This window comes from Jaculus jaculus, chromosome 19 (assembly GCF_020740685.1).
Source record: "Jaculus jaculus isolate mJacJac1 chromosome 19, mJacJac1.mat.Y.cur, whole genome shotgun sequence".
In the NCBI taxonomy this organism is placed as follows: domain Eukaryota; kingdom Metazoa; phylum Chordata; class Mammalia; order Rodentia; family Dipodidae; genus Jaculus; species Jaculus jaculus.
Window position 1 is genome coordinate 53473711 of NC_059120.1, and position 18433 is coordinate 53492143.

The following is an 18433-nucleotide window of genomic DNA, read 5'->3' on the forward strand; positions in this document are numbered from 1 at the left end:
TTTGTACTGAAACCCACTCCACGCCCCTACTCAGGCTTTAGTTTGTTAACTCCGACTTGGAGCCATCACTATATTTTTCCCTCACCATATCACTTAAGTCAGTGAAATGAAGCCCATGTGTATGGGTCAGTTCTCAAAAGAAGTCCACCCAAGGCCAGTGTGGTGGTGTGCCTTTATTATTATTTTATTTTTTATTTATTTTTTAGTGTATTGAGGTAGGGTCTCGCTGTAGCCCAGGCTGACCTAGAATTCACTATGTAGTCTCAGGGTGGTCTTGAACACATGGCAATCCTCCAACCTCTGCCTCCTGAGTGCTGGGATTAAAGGTGTGCACCGCAAACAGCACTCAGGAAACTGAAATAGGAGGATCCCTGTGAGTCCAAGGCCAGTCTGGAGCTACAGAGTGAGTTCCAGGTCAGCCTGGGCTAAAGTAAGACCCTGCATAGAAACAAAAACAAAAGTAAAGAAGCCAGCCAAAGCTGGGCATGGTAATTTGTCTATAGAATCCCAGCAGTTGGGAGCCTTAAAGGCAGGAAGATTGCTGCAGTTTTGAGGCCAGCCTGGGCCTCGTAGTGTGTTCAGTCCAGCATGAACAATAGGGTGAGACCCTGTCTCAAAGATCATCTAGCCAGGTGTGGTGGTACATGCCATTAATCCCAGCACTTGGGAGACCAGGGTAGGAGGATTGCTATGAGATCAAAGTCAGCCAAAAAATAAAAAGTCAATCTTCTCTATCTGCCTGTTTCTCTCACATAAATAAATAAAATGTTTTAAATGTCAGCCTAAATTCTCTCAGTATCTTGTTCCAGTAGCCTTAGTTCATTTGAAGCAGTTAGTATTGCTTACATTCCCTTCCATTTCTCTTACCAATGTCCATTGTAAGTCTTCAAACACTTGCCAGTTAAGAAGAGGCTACCTTTGCCCTCGAGTCACTGCATCATGATTTACTCAGCATCTGTAGTGTACTCCGCACTGCACGGGCCAGGCCTTAGGCAGACAAAGATGAATACACCGCGACTTATATGCGGCATAGGGAGAGGTGAAGGTCAGTACCAGTGTTGGGGAGCTGCAATGGAAGAGTATGTCCTGTGTACGGGGTGAGAGAGGGACCAAAGAAGTGAGGGAGACTAGTGGAGAATAGTGCATTACTACGGAACAGCAAGGGTTCTGCCAGAATTGGTGAGCTCCAGGTTCAGCGAGAAACCCAGTCTCAGGGAAAAAAAAAAGTGGAGAGAGGGCGTAGCAGTTAAGGCCCTTACTGGCAAAGCCAAAGGACCCTGGTTTGATTCCCCAGTATCCACTTAAGCCAGATGCACAAGATGGTGCATACATCTGGAGTTTGCAGTGGCTAGAAACCATGGCATAGCATTCTCTCTCTGTTTCTCTCTCAAATAAAATATTGTTAAAAAAAACAATAATAAACCAGGTGTGGTGGCGCAAAATTAAACCTATTTAAGAGAGAGAGAGAAGCCGGAGGTGGTGGTGCACGCCTTTAACCCCAGCACTCGGGAGGCAGAGGTAGGGTAGGAGGACCAACATGAGTTCAAGGCCACCCTGAGACTCCATAGTGAATTCCAGGTCAGCCTGGGCTAGAGTGAAACACTACCTCGGAAAACCAAAATAAATAATAAATTGGAGTAAAAAAAAAAAAAAAAAAAGAAGAAGAAAAGAAAAGGGCTAGGTATGGTGTGGAATGCCTTTAATCCCAGCATTGGGGAAGCGGAAGTTGCCAGCCTGAGAGCACATAGTGACTTCCAGGTCAGCCTGGGCTAGAGAGAGACCTTACCTGGAAAATAAATTTAGAAAGTGGAGAGGAGCCGGGCGTGGTGGCGCATGCCTTTAATCCCAGCACTCGGGAGGCAGAGGTAGGAGGATCGCCGTGAGTTTGAGGCCACCCTGAAACTCCATAGTGAATTCCAGGTCAGCCTGGGCTAGAGTGAGACCCTACCTCGAAAAACCAGAAAAAAAAAAAAAAAAAGTGGAGAGGGTTTGAGGAAGCTCTCAGGCCTCCACTTGTGCGCGTGCGCACACACACATAACAACTGAGGTAGGCATAGTGGCACATAGCTATAATCCCAAGACTGAAGAGACCGAGGTAAGAGGATCCTGAGGGAGGCCTGAACTTCATAGGGAAACCCTGTGTATAAAGAAAGAATAAAAATTTGTGGGGGCTAGAGGGTAGGCTTAGTGGCTAAGGCATTTTCCTGCAAAGTCAAAGGACCCAGGTTCAGTTCCCCAGGACCCACGTTAGCCAGATGCACAAGGGGGTGCACGCGTCTGGAGTTCGTTTGCAGAGGCTGGAGGCCCTGGCGCGCCCATTCTCTCTCTCTCTTTCCCTCTCTCTAATAAAAAAAAATATATATATTATCTTGGGTCCGCCTCCCAAGGTGCGCGGACGCCGCGGGGCCAGCAGGGGGCGCGAGCGGCGCGATGGCCGCGGCCCGGGTCCGCCTGCTCGTGTCCGGGCGCCCGGAGCCCGCGAGCTTCGCGCGCAGCGTGTGCGCTCGCCTGCGCGGCGGGCAGGGCCGGGGCCCCGGGCCGTGGCCCACACACTGCAGCTGGGAGCGAGGGCGGCTCGTGCTCTCCGACAGGCCGTTCCCCGGCGCCTCGGCCAGGCTTCCGCTGCAGGTCGGGAGGACGGGCAGCCGCGGGGGAGGGGAGGGAGGGAGCCCGGGCTGGGAGCGCCCCCACGCCTCTCCCCCGCGCCCACCGCTCCGCGCCCCCACCTCCGCGAGTCCCGCGCCCTCCCCGGAGCCTTACCCGGGTCTGCCCGCTCTTGCCAGAGGCCCCCTTTCTGCCCCTTCGCGGCCCTGGACCAGCAGCCGCCCGGGGCCGAGCTCCTCCTCCCCACGGATAGAGGCGTGGAGCTGGGCGTGGCCATCATCTTGCAGTCCAGCGACCAGACTGTCCTGTTGACCCGAAGGACAAGCACCCTCCAGGTTTCTCCCAACATCTGGGTGCCTCCAGGTGAGTGTCCCCGAGGACGAGGCCAGGGGAAAGCTTGCCCCTTCCCTCCACCTTGGCATGGGATGGAGGAGGCTGCTGGGAAGGGGTGGGGCCCAGGTGAAGACCACCACCGGTCACCTATTTCCCCACTCTCGTTGCAGGTGGACACGTGGCCCTGGAGGAGGAGGTACCTGCTCCCTACCCTGAGCCTAGAGACCTGGGGGTGGGGGGCATCTTGGTTGTGGGCTTAGGGAGCAGCAATGGCGGGGGGGGGAGGCTGGAGGAGTCTGGTGGAGTTTCGCCCGCGCTGACCCCCGTGTGTGGATATCCAGCTGCTGGATGGAGGGCTCCGAGAGCTGCGGGAAGAGTGTGGACTCCAGCTGCCCCCAGGCCGGTTCTCGTGGATTCCTCTAGGGTTATGGGAGGTGAGACAGGGGCCTCCCTCTACGAGACTTCAATTCCTGAAGCCTACAGAGTGACCCTGATGTGCCTGGGCCGCTGGGGAACTGGAGGAGTGAGAGTCCACCAGAGTCCTCTTAGCTTTGTCCCTCCGACCTAGCAGCGCTTCCTCCGTCTGGGGCCAATATTTGTTTCACCCTAAAGCTGCGTTTATTGAGATTTTAAAGAGGATCTCACAAGCAGGAAGCTCTCATTGGGTGACATTCTTCCTAGGCTGCCTACCCTCCTAGGCTGAGCTGGGGTCTTCCCAAACACCATCACATCGTTCTCTACCTACTGGTCGTCTCTCAGGAGTCGCAGCAGCAGCTGCAGGTAGGAGGCTTGGCAGTGGACTTAGAGAGCAGGGTAGAAGAGCGCTCTGGTGGTGGGTGGGGGGGCTCCCAAGCGACAGGCTGCCCCTGTCCCGTGTGTCTCAAATCTCCATGGTGACTGTGGCCGAGGAAAGGCCTCTTCCACACGTGAGAGGTTGGTCTCGCTGCAGGCTCGGATCCAAGCAAACCCGCAAGAGGTGAGCGCCCTGCTGTGGCTGGGAGCAGACGTGGCAGCGGCTGTGGCTGCCTCAGAGGCAGAGGACGGATCGCAAACCCCCGCCCCTCCCGCTCGGGATCTACCGCCTTCTGTCCCGTGAGTAAGAACTTCGTGAACTACGCCGAGTCGTTTCCACGTTGAGAAGTTCGGTTTCATTCCTCTCTTCAGGGTGGGATATTGTGTTGTGGGAGAGAGTCGGTCTACTGATAATTAAAAGACCACTGGAGACACTGGCAGTCAAACTCCAAAGGGTTTTTGCTCTAACTGCCTAGCTTTGAAGACCTAGGTTTGATTCCCAGCTCTCCCAAAGGAGCAAGTGGTTTAACTGTGCTCATGTGCGCATGCACCCGCGCAGATGTCTGAGAACCATCAGGGTGTCTGTCCTTCCACCCTGCCTGACAGGGTCCCCTGTGTCTTCTGCTTCACTGTATGTGGCCAGCTTAGCTGGCCCAGGAGAGTCCAGGTTCTCCTAGCTCCGCCTCCCACTGCTTTGGGTCCAGCTGCACTGGCTGGCAGGCGCTGCAAACATGCACCTTCAACCCGAGTCACCTTGGAGGAGGTCATTTAGACCCCGCTGAACCTGCCACCTGCCTCCTACTGTAGGTGGGATGATTAAATGACCTAACATGTGACAGTCCCTGTAAGTTACAAGTCACAAACTAGACACGAGTTGTCATAATGCAGTGCGATACAAGTGGAGGACGATGGAAGAGGCCGACCCCTGGTCCTGCCCACATCCACGCTGCTGCAGACCACCCCGACCACGGCGGAGGACAGAGAGAGGGTCAGCACGGGAACCAAGTTTGCCCTGGGGCTCTGGCTTCAAGGCGCCGGCAGGTACAGTGAGGAACCACTGGAGGGCAGCGCCGCGCCGGTGTGCAGCGGACTGTTTCTGGGCACCAGAGGACAGGAAGAAATGCTCAGTGTGACATCTGCCTCCACCCTAGGTGAATGTGACCGTCACACGGACCCTGGACCCGGAAGGACGGATAGAACACAGACCTTCTCCCCCATAAAGTGCATAATCCCTCTTAGCCCACCTCCATGACACTGGCAGAACATTCACAATCTTTTATTGTGGGTGAAGACTTTGTTACAACTTTGGGAATAAAAAGTGAAATCACAACATAAATCCTTGGGCCCTGGGGGCGCCTGGAAAAAAGGTTGGGAAGGAGAGCCCAAGGGTCCACCCACCTCCCAGGAAAGGTGCAGAATGGTCCAGGCCTGCTCACAGGGCCACAGCCTCTAGAAGCGTAGGCCTGCATAAGAAACACGGTGAACTTAAATATATAAATAGAGGGGCTCGGCTACAGGCCGGCCCCTCCCTGCTCCCAAACCCCTGGCGATTACAACTAAGGCCCTGTCTCCTCAGTCACACTGGGAAGTAAAAGGCAAGGGAAGTCATCTTTGGAGTATTTTGGTTTTTTTTTTTTATTTGTTTATGTACAAAAAAAAAATCTGCAACCGAAAATAGAGTTCTTTGTCCGTCACTGAAGCTGCCTGTCTCGGTTTTGCCGCCGTGTGCATGGCCAAAGGGACGTGAACAGAAACAGCTGTTTCAGTTAGGGAAGAAAGGGCATCTAGTGAGCCAGAAAAGGGCCCTTTCCCCAAAGGCTGCAGATCTGGTAAGGGATGAGAAAGGGCTCTGCCTTCCCCAACCCTCTTCACCCATTTGTCTCCCACTGCCTAGGTTAACATATGCCAAGGAATGTGCCACCATCAAAGAACATTTCCAAAACCAAACCCAGTGTCCTTAAAAGGAGATTAAATGTTAACCTTTTGGGTGCTGGCTATGTTAGGCAGAGATGAAGCCAAAAGTAGGTGTTCATAAAGGTCTGACCTTGTTTGTTTGTTTTTTTTTGTTTTTAGAGGTAAGGTCTCACTCTAGCTCAGGCTGGCCTGGAATTAATTCACTCTGTAGTCTCAGGGTGGCCTCAAACTCAGTGATCCTCCTACCTCTGCCTCTGCCTCCCGAGTGCTGGGATGAAAGGCGTGTGCCGCCGTGCCCCGCTGACCTTTTTGACCAAAGACCTCTGAGGGATCCGCATGGCCAGGGGATGGGACTCCATGGCATATTTGCTTAGTGTTAACTCAGTCCAAGGAAATGACGTCTGACCGACAGCCAGTCAAAGAGGGACCTGAAGACAGGGGTCCTCCATGACCCTCCCTCAAGGCACCCCCAGGAGCCACAATACTGCTGACACGGCCAGGAGGGGGCGCTGGAGTGGAGCTGCGGTGAGAGCTTCCTAACGTGGGGGCCAGTGGGCCCAGAAAGTGGGAAGGGGTCCCCCGGTACTGGAAGAAGTGGCCAAGGGCATCCTGTTCATCCAGGGAAGTGATGACAGAAGGGCCATAGTGCTGGAGGAACCAAGGGCACAGTTAGGGTTGTACCCACCTCCCAGTGCCTCAAAGCTCCCTGCCTGTTCTGAGGAACGGTCTAGAAGCAGCACCTCTCTGACTCTGCCCTGCTCCGCCACACCCCTCCCCTTCGCCCTCCAGCGCCAGGTTCTTGGCCTTAGGGGTGTCTAAAACTTGTGGAATGCCCGGCTGGGGCTGGGCAAGGGCTCTGAGAGCAGCATGGGCTGAGTAGGGCGGGCAAAGCCACACTGAAAACTCCTGACAACAGACAAGGCAGCGAAGGAGAGAGGTGAGGGTGGGAAGCACCAGCGGGCTGAGGAGGGAGAGAAGCTGCCACATCCTTCCTCCCCTGAGAGAGGCAGTTTCAGGTCCTCAGGAGATAGGGAAAGGGGACAGGACACCATTGGTGCTTGGCAAGGAGGCTCTGAGAGCTCAGGTCTTCCTGCAAAGAGGAAGGTACTTACCTGACTTTCAGTCTGAAGGAACGAAAACAAATCTAACCCTGGAAGAAAGGAAAAGAAAAATCACAATCAGCCTCAGTTTAACCCTTTCACCACCAGAAAACAAAATTCCTATGCCAAGCCAGGCATGGTGGTTCACGCCTTTAATCCCAGCACTTGGGAGGCTGATGTAGGACTGCTGTGAGTTCGAGGCCAGCCTGAGACTACATAGTGAAATCCACGTCAGCCTGGGCTAGAGCGAGACCCTACCTCAAAGAAAAAAAAAAATTCCCATTCCAAGCAGCTTTGAAAAGGAACAGGTCTGGGGAGGCACTGTGGTACAGGGCACCCCCTTAGGATCAGCGTTATACCTTGGATGTCAGCCCCCAGCGGGAAGGCAGGTGGGCACTCGTGGAGGGGAAGACTGGTCAGGAAGTCACTGCCCAGAGCGCCCATTGCAGGGCTCCGCAGTACCGACGATGGCTGGTGACCGGACGTCAGGACTCTGTGAGTGAGAAGGAGCTGGGCAGCCGGCGAGCCCCAGACGCCCTGGCCGGCTCTGCTGTCCCTCCACCTTTCCCTGCCAAGGCTTGCCCAGTGACCAGCAAGCACTCCCGGCCTCGTCCTCGGTCCCGCAGCAGTGGACTGACTGAGCCACTGTCTCCTACCCTTTGCCTGCAGGCAGGGCCACCATGGCAGCTGAGGTGACAGGACAGTGTTTCTTGGGTGGGGGCAAATCTTCCTCATCTGACGAGCTTTCGATCGTCAAGTCAATGACCTCAACCTTCTTCTTACTCTCTGATGTAGCTCCCTCTTGGACTGGACTATACTGGAGGCCTGTGGGTGTTAAGAAGCCTGTGTCTGAGAAAAAGGGCTACCCCAGATTTAGCTCAGCTAGGGGACGGGGGTCACTCACCATCCAGCCCATACCCTGGCGGGGGGCAAACCTCAGATGCCTCCTTCTTGGGTTTCATTGGACACCAGGATCCATCTTCCATGAACTGGATCTCATCACAATCCGAACAGGAATTAAGAATTTCCATGAATAAACTAGGGGAGGGAAAAAGATGGAAATTCATTAGGTTGGAAGAGAAGACAAAAATTTTAAAAATATTTTTATTTGGGGCTGGAGAGATGGCTTAGCGGTTGAGTGCTTGCCTGTGAAGCCTAAGGACCCCAGTTCGAGGCTCGATTCCCCAGGACCCATGTTAGTCAGATGCACAAGGGGGTGCATGCATCTGGAGTTCGTTTGCAGTGGCTGGAAGCCCTGGCACGCCCATTCTCTCTATCTGCCTCTCTCTCTCTCTCTGCCTCTCTGTCACTCTCAAATAAATAAAAATGAAAAAAAATAAATAAAATATTTTTATTTATTTGCAAGCAGGGAGAATGGTAATTCCATGGCCTCCAGCCTCTGCAAACAAGCTCCAAATGTCCACCTTGCCCATCTGGCTTTATTTGGGCATTGGGAAATCGAATCCAGCTGGTTAGGTTTTGCAGGCAAGTGCCTGAACCACTGAGTCATCTCCCCAGCCTGGAAGACAAAATTTTGTTTTGTTTTGGTTTGGTTTTTCAAGGTAGGGTCTCGCTCTATACCAGGCTGACCTGGAATTTACTATGTAGTCTCAGAGTGGCCTTGAACTCATGACAATCCTTGTACCTCGGCCTCCTGAGTGCTGGGATTAAAGATGTGCACCAACACACCCAGCTTCTTCTTCCTATTTATTTATTTTGTGTATGTGTGTGGTGAATGAGAGAGAAACAGAGAGAATGGGCACTCCAGGTCATCCAGCCACTGCAAATGAACTCCAAATGCATGCACCACCTTGTGGATTTGGCTTACGTGGGTACTGGGGAATTGAACCTGGGTCCTGTGGCTTTTCAGGCAAGTGCCTTAACTTCTAAGCCATCTTTCCAGTCCTCCGTGTAACTTTCTACTTAATTTAAAAAAAGAAAGGAAGGAAGGAAGGAAGAAAGGTAGGTAAGAAGGAAAAGAAAAAAAGGGCTGGAGTGATGGCTTTGTGGTTAAGGCACTTGCCTGCAAAGCCACAGGACCCAGGTTTGATTCCCCAGTACCTGCATAAGGCAGATGCACAAGGTGGTGCATGCCTGGAGATCGTTTACAGCAGCTGGAGGCCCTAGAGTGCCCGTTCACTCTCTCTCCCTCTCTCTCTCTCAAATAAATAAAAATAAAATATTTTAAAAAAAGAAAAAGGAACTTTGGAACAGTAAATGAATTGCTCTGCCACTTCTTGACAGGATGACCTTGAGCAAGACTCCCACCTGTGTTCTCTCCTGTGATGATGGCACCTTGTTCATATGACTGTTAGGAAGACTCGATGAGCTACTGCATGCAAAGTACTGAGCGTGAAACCTTGCGCATATATGGAGTCCCTAATGTCACACATGTGCATGTGTTCATATATGCATATGTGTGTGTGTGTGTGTGTGTGTAGCTAGAAGCAGTAAGTAGGGTGAGATCTAAGGAAAAGTCAGTCATAAACATTTAAAGGGGTCTTGGTGGCTGTCCTAGAAAAAAATAGCAAAATAACCCTACCCGTCAATGATAAGCGATTCGTAGGGAGCCTTTTTGTCACACACAGGACACGTCCACGTGGGCTTCTTCTCGTTCATTTGTAGATAAAGGGCGGCATCAAAGCTCTGCAGGTGGGCGCAGGTGAGAGCTCGACACGGGACAGTCAGGCGCATCTTCCCTAGCTGAGAAGAGAGTCTCTGCTTAGAGTCCCTGCCAGGATTCATTCTAAAGAACCTCGCCTCACAGTCAAGAGGTTTAATCCAACCATCCTTCCCCTTCCCTTCTCTCCTCATTCTCACCGGGCACATGAGTGACACCCGGAGACTCGTTGTGGCCACCTCACTGTCAGGGTCAGCAGTCAGCTTCTCCTTGACTGAAACGAGAATGAAGCTCAGAAGCAGAGGCCTTGGCTGAGAGGCAGCCTGAGTCTTTGGAGCCCAGGGGATGGCATGGGAACGAACTGGATAAGAGGTGTGGTGGCGCACACCTTTAGTCTCAGCACTCGGGAGGCAGAGGTAGGAGGAGTGCCGTGAGTTCGAGGCCACCCTGAGACTACACAGTGAATTACAGGTCAGCTTGAGCTAGATAGAGTGAGACCCTACATAAAAAAAAAATTTTTTTTTAAAGAGAGAGACTTGGGGGCTGGAGAGATGGCTTAGCAGTTAAGACGCAGGACCCACCTAAGCCACATGCACAAGGAGGCACATGCATCTGAAGTTCATTTGCAGAGGCTGGAGGCCCTGGCACAACCATTCTCTCTCTTTATATCTGCCTTTTTATCTCAAATAAATAAATTTTAAAAAAGACTTGGCATGGGGGAAGAGATTGCCTCCATTCCTGAAGATGCTTAAAGTCAAGGGGACAGTACTTTGGCTATGTTAGAGACGGTCTAGAAGGAACTTTCAGCATCCTGTGGGGTGAGAGAGATCCATGGGATTTTGCAGTACAGAGAACTGTACCCAAGCAAGTACGGAGCACAGGTATGACTGGGAATGTAGTTATTACCCACTCCTGGGAATGCTCCAGGTCCTCAACCGCGAAGACGTGGAAGGACCATACGATAGGAGAGATTGTCACAAGAAGGATGTGGGTTTTGTGATGAAGGCTGGGGCACCAGGAAACCTAGCACCCAGAAAGAGAACAGAGTAGTGCCACTCACTCAGAGCCCGCGAATGGTCTGGGTTCCGGATTCCCTTGGCTCGCAGTTTTTGAAGAAGGGTCCCTGCAGTCAACTGCCTCACCAGGTACACAGACAAGGAGTAATTCTACTTGGGGAGGGGTGCAACGGAGAATTAGCCCCTGCTTCTCATAGCACCTCCCCACTATTTTTTCCAGAAAAATCAGGCCTGGGGCTTCAAACACAGACCCATAGCAAGCAAGGGGGTTCCCCGAGCCGGGCCGGACGCCACCTCCACTCCCTGCAGCCCTTCCAGGAGCCCTGCTTGATCCATGCTCACCCGTCCAAACTCCGATGACCAGTTGACCACGATGGTGTTAGGAACAGTGGCGGACAGTCGAGCCAGGGGCGTGATGTTGATGGGGCGGCTGGGCCTCTTTGGCTCAGCCCCATTCTTGGTGGGGGGCAGGTAACCCTGAGGAAAGGAGGGAGGACCTGGTCTGTGGAGAGGGACCGGGAAGGGGTTCTGCTCAAACAACAAAGCTTGTCTCGGGTTACTCCCTGGAGGTAAGGCTGGCTCACTAGTGACCCAGAGGATGCAGACCCACTTACTGACACAAAACTAGGAACTAGGGCTGGAGAGATGGTTTAGTGGTTAAGGCACTTGCCTACAAAGCCAAAGGACCCAGGTTCGATTCCCCAGGACCCACATAAGCCAGATGCACAAGGTGGTGCATGTGTCTGTTCATCTGCAGTGGCTATACCCACTCTCGCTCTATCTCGTTCTCTCTCTCAAATAAAATAAAATAAGCCAGATGTGGTGCAGCAAGTCTTTAATTCCAGCACTGGGGGTGGGGCAGAGGGAGGAGGATCCCTGTGAGTTTGAGGCCACCCTGAAACTACACAGTCAATTCCAGGTAAATGTGGGCCAGAGAAAGACCTTACCTCAAAAAAGCAAATAAATAAGTAAAATAGAAGCTTTTAAAAAAGAAAAGAAAAGAAAGTACAACACTACATAGGGTTGTGTGAGAGGTCCATTTCTGGGAAGAAAAGGAAATAGAAACCCACTCAAGGGGCCGTGACGTGGACAAGGACACCTACCTCACTTCCAACTTTTGGTTCTTACATTGTAACTCCTCAGAAGTCTTCTAAAACCTTGGATAAAACTATTGTTCCTCCTCTGGGTTCTGACAGACACCCTCTTTAGCCCTCCCCTTTTGTTTTGGTTTTTCGAGGTAGGGTCTAGCTCAGGCTGAGGTGAAATTCACTATGTAGTCTCAGGGTAGCCTCGAACTCACAAACTCACAGTGATCCTCCTACCTCTGCCTCCCAAGTGATGGGATTAAAGGCTTGACCCACCACGCCCAGCTAGCCCTCTTTTAATACTTTCTAGGTTATTACAGTGAGTTAGTCAGTTGACTGAGCATCTACTGTACGTGCAGCAGGCCCTGGGCTAGGCACGTCTTTACATAATGGGATGTGACTTAACAGTCACAAGCTGAAATATGAAGGAACAACCACCAGAGGAAAGAACATGTACCTACCGGTAGAGGACACAGTTTCCCATTGACCTTGACAAAGAGGTTTGGGGGGAAATAATCCTCCTGGGGGCAGCTGGTCTCACAGAGACAGAACCTGGTGAGAGATGATTTCCTGAGCTGAACACAGCAGGCAGGAGCCCCCGTCCCCACTCCCCCCCAAAATCAGCCATAGGTATCCAGCACCCTCAACATCCATTCACAGCAACAGGGCTGGGGTGGGCAGGGCAGGGCAGGAAGAAGGGTACCCTTCACCCCCGTTCTACACCCGTCCACCTCCGGGGGAAGTGCAGGGCTGCAGAGAGAGCGGGCTCACCGAAGCTGCACTTGGATGGCGTACTCGCATTTTGCGCCCGGCAGAGCCTCTCTGTAACAGGAAGGGGGAATGTCAGCCTAGGACCCTCAGACAGCTGGGGTGGGTGTACAGAGACAAAGATGTCCAGGGGCCAGAGCAGAGACATGCAGAAGAAAGAGACACGGCTGGGGAAAAGGCTCTGCAGTTAAAGGCACTTGCTCGCAAAGCCTGATGGCTGGAGTCCGGTTCCCCAGTATGCACATAATACCCAGATACACAGTGACACTTGAGCCTGGAGTTCATTTATAGCAGCAAGAGGCCACAGAGCACCCATACTCACTCATTCATATCTCTCTCTCTCTCTCACACACACACACACACACAGAAATAAAAATTTACAAGGTTTTTTTTTAAAAGAATGAGAAACAGAGGCTAGAGAGATGGCTGGCGTGCCCATCTCTATCTGCCTCTTTCTCTATCTCAAATAAATAAATAAACTATTTAAAAAAAAAAAAAACAGGGCTGGAGAGACGGCTTAGCAATTATGGCATTTGCCTGCAAAGCCTAAGGACCCAGGTTCGATTCCCAAATACCTACATAAAGCCAGATGCACAAGGTGATGCATGCATCTGGAGTTCATTTGCAATGACTGGAGGCCCTGGCACACCCATATTCATTCTGTCTCTCTCTGTCCTCTCTGGTTGAAATAAATTTAAAAAGAAAAGAAAACCAAAAAACAGCAGCCAGGCGTGGTGGCGCACGCCTTTAATCCCAGCACTCAGGAGGCAGAGGTAGGAGGATTGCTGTGAGTTTGAGGCCACCCTGAGAACACATAGTGAATTCCAGAGACAGCAGGCAGGAGGGTTCATCAGAAGGAAAGGCTGGTGTGGCCAGTCCAGGGGAGGCGACGGGGCGGACGGAGGCCTGACGCGTACCTGGACGTGAGCACCTGCTGCACCTGCTGGGGAGTGAGGGCGAAAGTGAAGTGCGCTTCCTCAAACCGCTGGCTGGACGTGGACGCTGAGAACACAAGGACCCGGTTAGAGGCACCTGGGCAGGGACAGCCACAGGAGTTGTCCCCATCCCAGGCTGCTGGTCCCACAGGGTGAAGACCAAAGATCTGCCTGAACTGGAGCCATACCGAGGGTGGTGGGTCGGATGAGCTCCGCGTAGACTTCGTAGAAGGGCAACGGTTTCATGGTGACATCAGGGTGCACAGGCTGGGGCAGAGGGGGGTGCATGTCCACCTCACGCTTGGGGCCAAGCAAGGTGCCTGGGGCCAGAAGGGTGGAAGGAATGGGAGCTAGAGGACCAGGGGAGCCCACAGGTGAGGCCCCAGGGGGCAGAGAGAGCAAGGAGAGATCGGAGGGCCCCAGGGTCTTCCGGGGGAAGCGCCGGCGGTAGAGCTCTTTGATCTTCATCTGGACGCTGGGGGCGCAGCTGGACTTGAGGAGGTGCAAAGCCTTGGCCAGGAGCTCGTGCTTTCGTCCACTCTTGTTCCGGCCAGCAAAGCCAAGGAGCACCTGGAGCTCAGACACCCGGAAACTCATCACCATGTGCTGGGGAGAAGAGCAGAGAGATGGCGGCCCCGCTTCACACAGACCGATCCTGCCCATGCCTCAAGGCTGAGCTACGTGAACAGGCGGCTTTCCCTCCAGAGCTGATTAGCACTGGGGTTTTCCAACTCGTGTGTTACTGCCAGCCAACTGACCTGGCCAAAGGGACACCACAGACCCACTGCGGCGACCCTCTAGTCAGCCTCACACCACCTCCCGGGGCAACCGTGTCTCCCCATACCTGGAGTTGGCCAATGTGATTATACTGACAGTTCACAGCTCCCTCAATCTACCTCTACTTTCTTCACACCGCCACAGCTTTTATGGCCAATGTTTTTGGTTAGGAGTCAAGGCGCTTGCCTGCAAAGCCAAAGGACCCAGGTTCGATTCCCCAGGACCCACGTAGAGCCAGATGCACAAGGTGGCACATGCATCTGGAGTTCCTTTGCAGCAGCTCAAGGCCCTGGTGTGTGCATTCTCGCTTTCTCTATCTGCCTCTCCCTCTCTCTCTTTTTCAAGTAATAAAAATAAAATATGTTTTTAAAAAGAGTTCAGGGCTGGAGAGATTGCTTAGCAGTTAAGGTGCTTGCCTGCAAAGCCTAAGGACCCAGGTTCAACTCTCCAGATCCCAAGTTAGCCAGATGCAAAAAGGTGAGGCAAGCGAAAGGTCACAATGCCCAGTAGGTGATGCCAGTGTCTGGAGTTCAATTTCAGTGACTGAGACCCTAGTGTGCCTATTCTCTCTCTCCCTAAAGAAAGAGAGGGAGTTCAATGGTCAGTAACTCCCACAAATCATTTATTTATTTATTTATTTATATTTTTCAGTTTTTCAAGGTAGGGTCTCATTCTAGCCCAGGCTGACCTGGAACTCACTCTGTAGTTCCAGGCTGGCCTTGAACACACAGCGATCCTCCTACCTCTGACGGCAGTGCTAGGGTTAAAGGTGTGTGTTGCCATGTCCAGACCCCCCCTTTTTAAAATTTTTGTTTATTTTTATTTATTGATTTGAGAACAACAGACAGAGAGAGAAAGAGGCAGATAGAGAGAGAATGAGTACACCAGGGCCTCCAGCCACTGCAAACAAACTCCAGACGCATGCACCCCCTTGTGCATCTGGCTAACGTGGGTCCTGGGGAACCGAGCCTCGAACAGGGGTCCTTAGGCTTCACAGGCAAGCGCTTAACCGCTAAGCCATCTCTCCAGCCCTCCAGCCCCTTTTTTATTTTTTAAATATCTATTGACTTATGTGTAAGCAGAGAAAAGAGTGTGTGTGGACACAAGGACCTCTTGCCACTACAAACTCCAGATACATGTACCACTTTGTATCTGGCTTTACATGGACATTGGAGAATTAAACCTAGGCTTAAGGCTTTGCAAGCAAGTGCCTATAACTGCTAAGCCATCTCTCCAGCCCCTAAATCTTTTTTCTTTTCTTCCTTTATTTTTATTTATTTATTAGAGAGACAGGAGAGAACAGGCATGCCCGGGCCTCTAGCCACCGCAAACAAACTCCACACCCATATGCCAACTTGTGCATCTGGCTTACGTGGATGCTGGCGAATTGAACCTGGGTCCTTAGTCTTCGCAGACAAGCGCCTTAACTGCTAAGCCATCTCTCCAGCCCTCTAAGTCCCCTTTTTTTTGTTTTGCTTTGTTTTTGGTTTTCTAAGGCAGGGTCTCTAGCTCAAGCTGACCTGGAATTCACTATGTAATCTCAGGGTGGCTTCGAACTCTCGGTGATCCTCCTACCTCTGCTGGGATTAAAGGCGTGCGCCATGGCGCCCGGCTAAGTCTCTTTTCTTAAAACCATCATTTACATAACCACCCTCCCTTAGTCCTGTTTTAATGAAAGGGAAACGGGAACAAACTTGTGTGGGAGGAATGGTCAACAGTGAATGCACAAGTCCAGGTAACTGGCCTGATCACCTGTTCACTCCATCTACCAGGAACAGGAACAAATACCCTGCTTCGCTCCCACACGGAGAAAATTAGTGATTCTAGCCCCCTCCATCCCCTCACACCACCCACAGGGAAGAAAGAGGAGAGACAACTTCTCAACAGAAACCCTGGGAAAACAAGGGCAGGGTCCATAGATGACGCAAGGTCCTCTAAGGGAGGACAGGTCCAGCAGCCACAACTCAAGCTTGCCCAGGACAAGGCTCCAATTCAAAGGATGGAACAAAGCCAGGAGGCAGGGGGGATGATGGTGGTGGTTTAAGTCTCTGTAAGATGTTCTCTGATGTGGTTTACCTCAAACCAGGCGTGGTGGCATATGCCTATAAACCCAATCCTCAGGAGGCTGAGGTAGGAGAATCGATCACCAAGAATTCAAAGCCAGCCTGGGCTACGGAGTGAGTTCCAGGTCAGCCTAGGCTAAAGTAGGACTCTGCTATGGGGTGGGTGTGGTTACCTCAAGACTGTGGTAGTTGGGAAAAAAAAGCTCTCTCTAAAAGGACTCCCTTCTGTCAATCGCTACAAGACCTAGCCACAAGCGGCCTGGCTAGCCCTCCAGCGTTCTTCCCACACTTGGCCGTCACCACCCTCCTTTCATGAATCCAGGCTAGGCTTGAACTCATGGCATTCCTCCAGTGTCAGCGTGCTGGGATCAAAGGCGTGCGTGCACCACTGTGCCCGGTATTCTTGGACACCCCCATCACCACTTTTGAGGAAAGTGATTAAAAAAAAAAAAAGACTTGTCCAACACCTTCCTCCGCCCCAACCTCCATCCTCGTCTCTATGGACTTGGGTTTTATTTCTGCATTGGCTTGGCCTATAACTTCTTTCCATCCCATCCAGTTTCATACTCCTCCACCCCTCTCCCTCTCCCTCTCCCTCTCTCTCTCTCTCTCTCTCTCTCTCCAGGATGCACAGCCCCGCCCCGATGTCTCAGCCTCCCACTGGTCCTTCCCGGGGCTCAGATGCCCCCGCCCCGAGCCTCCACCCTCCCGCGGCATTCCCACCCGCGGGCCTCCCAGCCCTCCGCCTCTCCCCGGCTCCAGGGCCATCCCTACGTCGGCCCCTGGCTGTCGCCCCTCCGGGCCTGATGGGCTCGCGCTACGTCTCTACAGCAGCAGCCTGTCCCGCTCCCCAGCACCGCTGACCCCGGCGATCAGACGCGCCCTCAGCCGGGTCTCCGCCCCCCCTAAACCTCCCTGCATCCCCCCCCCCACGCCGCGCCCGGGAACCCCCGGCTCCCCGCGGCCCCACCCCTGCATCTGCCCCGCAGCCCCGCCCCCCCGGCGCCCGGCTGGCAGCTCCCTCCTCCCTAGCCCCTCGTCCCGATCCCCCCCCACACACACACACACCCACCCACCCACCACCACCACCACCAATGGCGCCACGTCCCCGCGTCCACCCCGGAGCCCCCGCAGCTTCCCCGGCGGCGCCCGGCGCGGATCCCGGACGGCGTGGGGGAGGGGCCGCTACCTTTAACTCGCCCAGCTCCGCCATCTTGAGACATCGCAGGCGCCCCAGCCCGAGCCGGAGCTCAGGCCCAGGGACCGGCGCGCAACTCCTCACCCCGGCGCCGGCCGCAAAGGCCTGCCCGCCCGCCCGCCCGCCCCGCTTGCCTGCCGCCTGGGTTCTGCTCCGCCCCGTCCGGCCCTTACACCACCCCCTTCCCGGCCCCGCCCGCCGGCACCCGACCAGCCCTAGCCTCGGCCCCTCCTCCCCCTCCCCCCCCACCCCGCCCCGGCTGGACCGGGACCCACGGCACGTCCTTGGGGGGGAGGACGGGGGGGTGGGGGGGAATCGGAGATCGTGGGGTCCCGGAGGAGGGCGGAGAGGAGGCGTGCCGAGCGCGGGGAGCGGATGAGCGGGAGAGGGAGGGTGTGGGGCGGGGGGGGGGGCGCCACGCCAGCGCAGGGATGGATGCGCTGGTCCAGACCCTGGAAAGATGGAGGGAAAAGTATCCGGAACTGCTCGGGCTCGGCGGTGGGGGAGGGGCGGCGGAGTCGGGGTGCGGGGGAGGTTGCCCGGGGTCTCCACATCCGCGGGTTCCGCCCTCTCGGGGGAATGGGGCGCCCATCCGCCGGGCTGGGGCTGGAGGTGGACGTGGTGGTCGGGGTGGGGGGGGGTGTTGGGAGCAGCCTGGGGACCACAGTACTGGACGCCGCCGTCAAAAGCCCAGCCCCGGTCCGCAGGACTCAAACTTGACAGCAGCCCCCAAAAAAAAAGAAAAAAGTTTGCAACGGGCAAGACGGACGGACTTACCGGCAGGGATGCGGGGCCCCGGAGGAGGCGCGGGCCCGGCCGGCCCGCGTCTGCACGGCGGGCTCCATCCGGCCGCTGGACGCGCCGCCGTGGCCGCAGCTCCTCCCGTCCCGGGCTCGACTCCGCCCGGCCCGGCGCGGCGCGGCTGCAGGGCCGCCCCCTCCAGGGTGAGCCCGCCGGGACCCGAGGGGATGGGGCGGAGCCCGGCGCCCGGAGAAAACTCCTCCTGGGCGTGCGTGGGGAGACTGGGCTCTCGGCCCTCGCATGCTCATTAATAATAAACGGTCACCTCTTCGGGGGGATTAGACCCACGTGGACCCGGAATCTGACCGTTTGAACAGATTCTGGGTGAGCACTGCGCCCCCCCCCCATACATACAGATTACTTAACCCAAGCCCTGTAGGTGACCCTGCATCCCTCAAGTACTTATAAACTTACTAGAGACTCCCAT

At 54.2% G+C, this 18433-nt stretch overlaps 2 protein-coding genes across 5 annotated transcripts; one reads left to right on the plus strand and one right to left on the minus strand.

Moving 5' to 3' along the window:
- Nucleotides 1-2430: 2430 nt before the first annotated feature.
- Nudt17 (nudix hydrolase 17) lies at nucleotides 2431-5065 on the plus strand. 3 transcript variants are annotated; one of them, XM_045138153.1, is made up of 8 exons: nucleotides 2431-2628; nucleotides 2784-2967; nucleotides 3108-3133; nucleotides 3279-3371; nucleotides 3619-3717; nucleotides 3887-4029; nucleotides 4618-4770; nucleotides 4881-5065. In XM_045138153.1, the coding sequence occupies exons 1-8, from the start codon at nucleotides 2431-2433 to the stop codon at nucleotides 4882-4884; spliced, it is 900 nt and encodes a 299-aa protein (XP_044994088.1). In that variant the 3' UTR covers nucleotides 4885-5065. The 3 variants fall into 3 exon arrangements, with proteins under 3 accessions (XP_044994088.1, XP_044994086.1, XP_044994087.1); XM_045138151.1 differs by having other exon boundaries at nucleotides 4618-5065; XM_045138152.1 differs by lacking the exon at nucleotides 3279-3371 and having other exon boundaries at nucleotides 4618-5065.
- Pias3 (protein inhibitor of activated STAT 3) lies at nucleotides 4990-18044 on the minus strand. Of its 2 annotated transcripts, none has more exons than XM_045138150.1 (14): nucleotides 17983-18044; nucleotides 13356-13773; nucleotides 13150-13234; nucleotides 12236-12286; nucleotides 11926-12016; nucleotides 10722-10856; nucleotides 10424-10529; nucleotides 9564-9637; nucleotides 9286-9446; nucleotides 7648-7781; nucleotides 7400-7568; nucleotides 7103-7236; nucleotides 6756-6793; nucleotides 4990-6291 (listed from the first exon to the last, which is right to left on the minus strand). In XM_045138150.1, exons 2-14 carry the CDS (start codon nucleotides 13768-13770, stop codon nucleotides 6025-6027), a joined length of 1860 nt encoding a protein of 619 aa, XP_044994085.1. In that variant the 5' UTR covers nucleotides 13771-13773; nucleotides 17983-18044; the 3' UTR covers nucleotides 4990-6024. The 2 variants fall into 2 exon arrangements, with proteins under 2 accessions (XP_044994085.1, XP_044994084.1); XM_045138149.1 differs by lacking the exon at nucleotides 17983-18044 and adding an exon at nucleotides 17197-17310.
- Nucleotides 18045-18433: the final 389 nt, after the last annotated feature.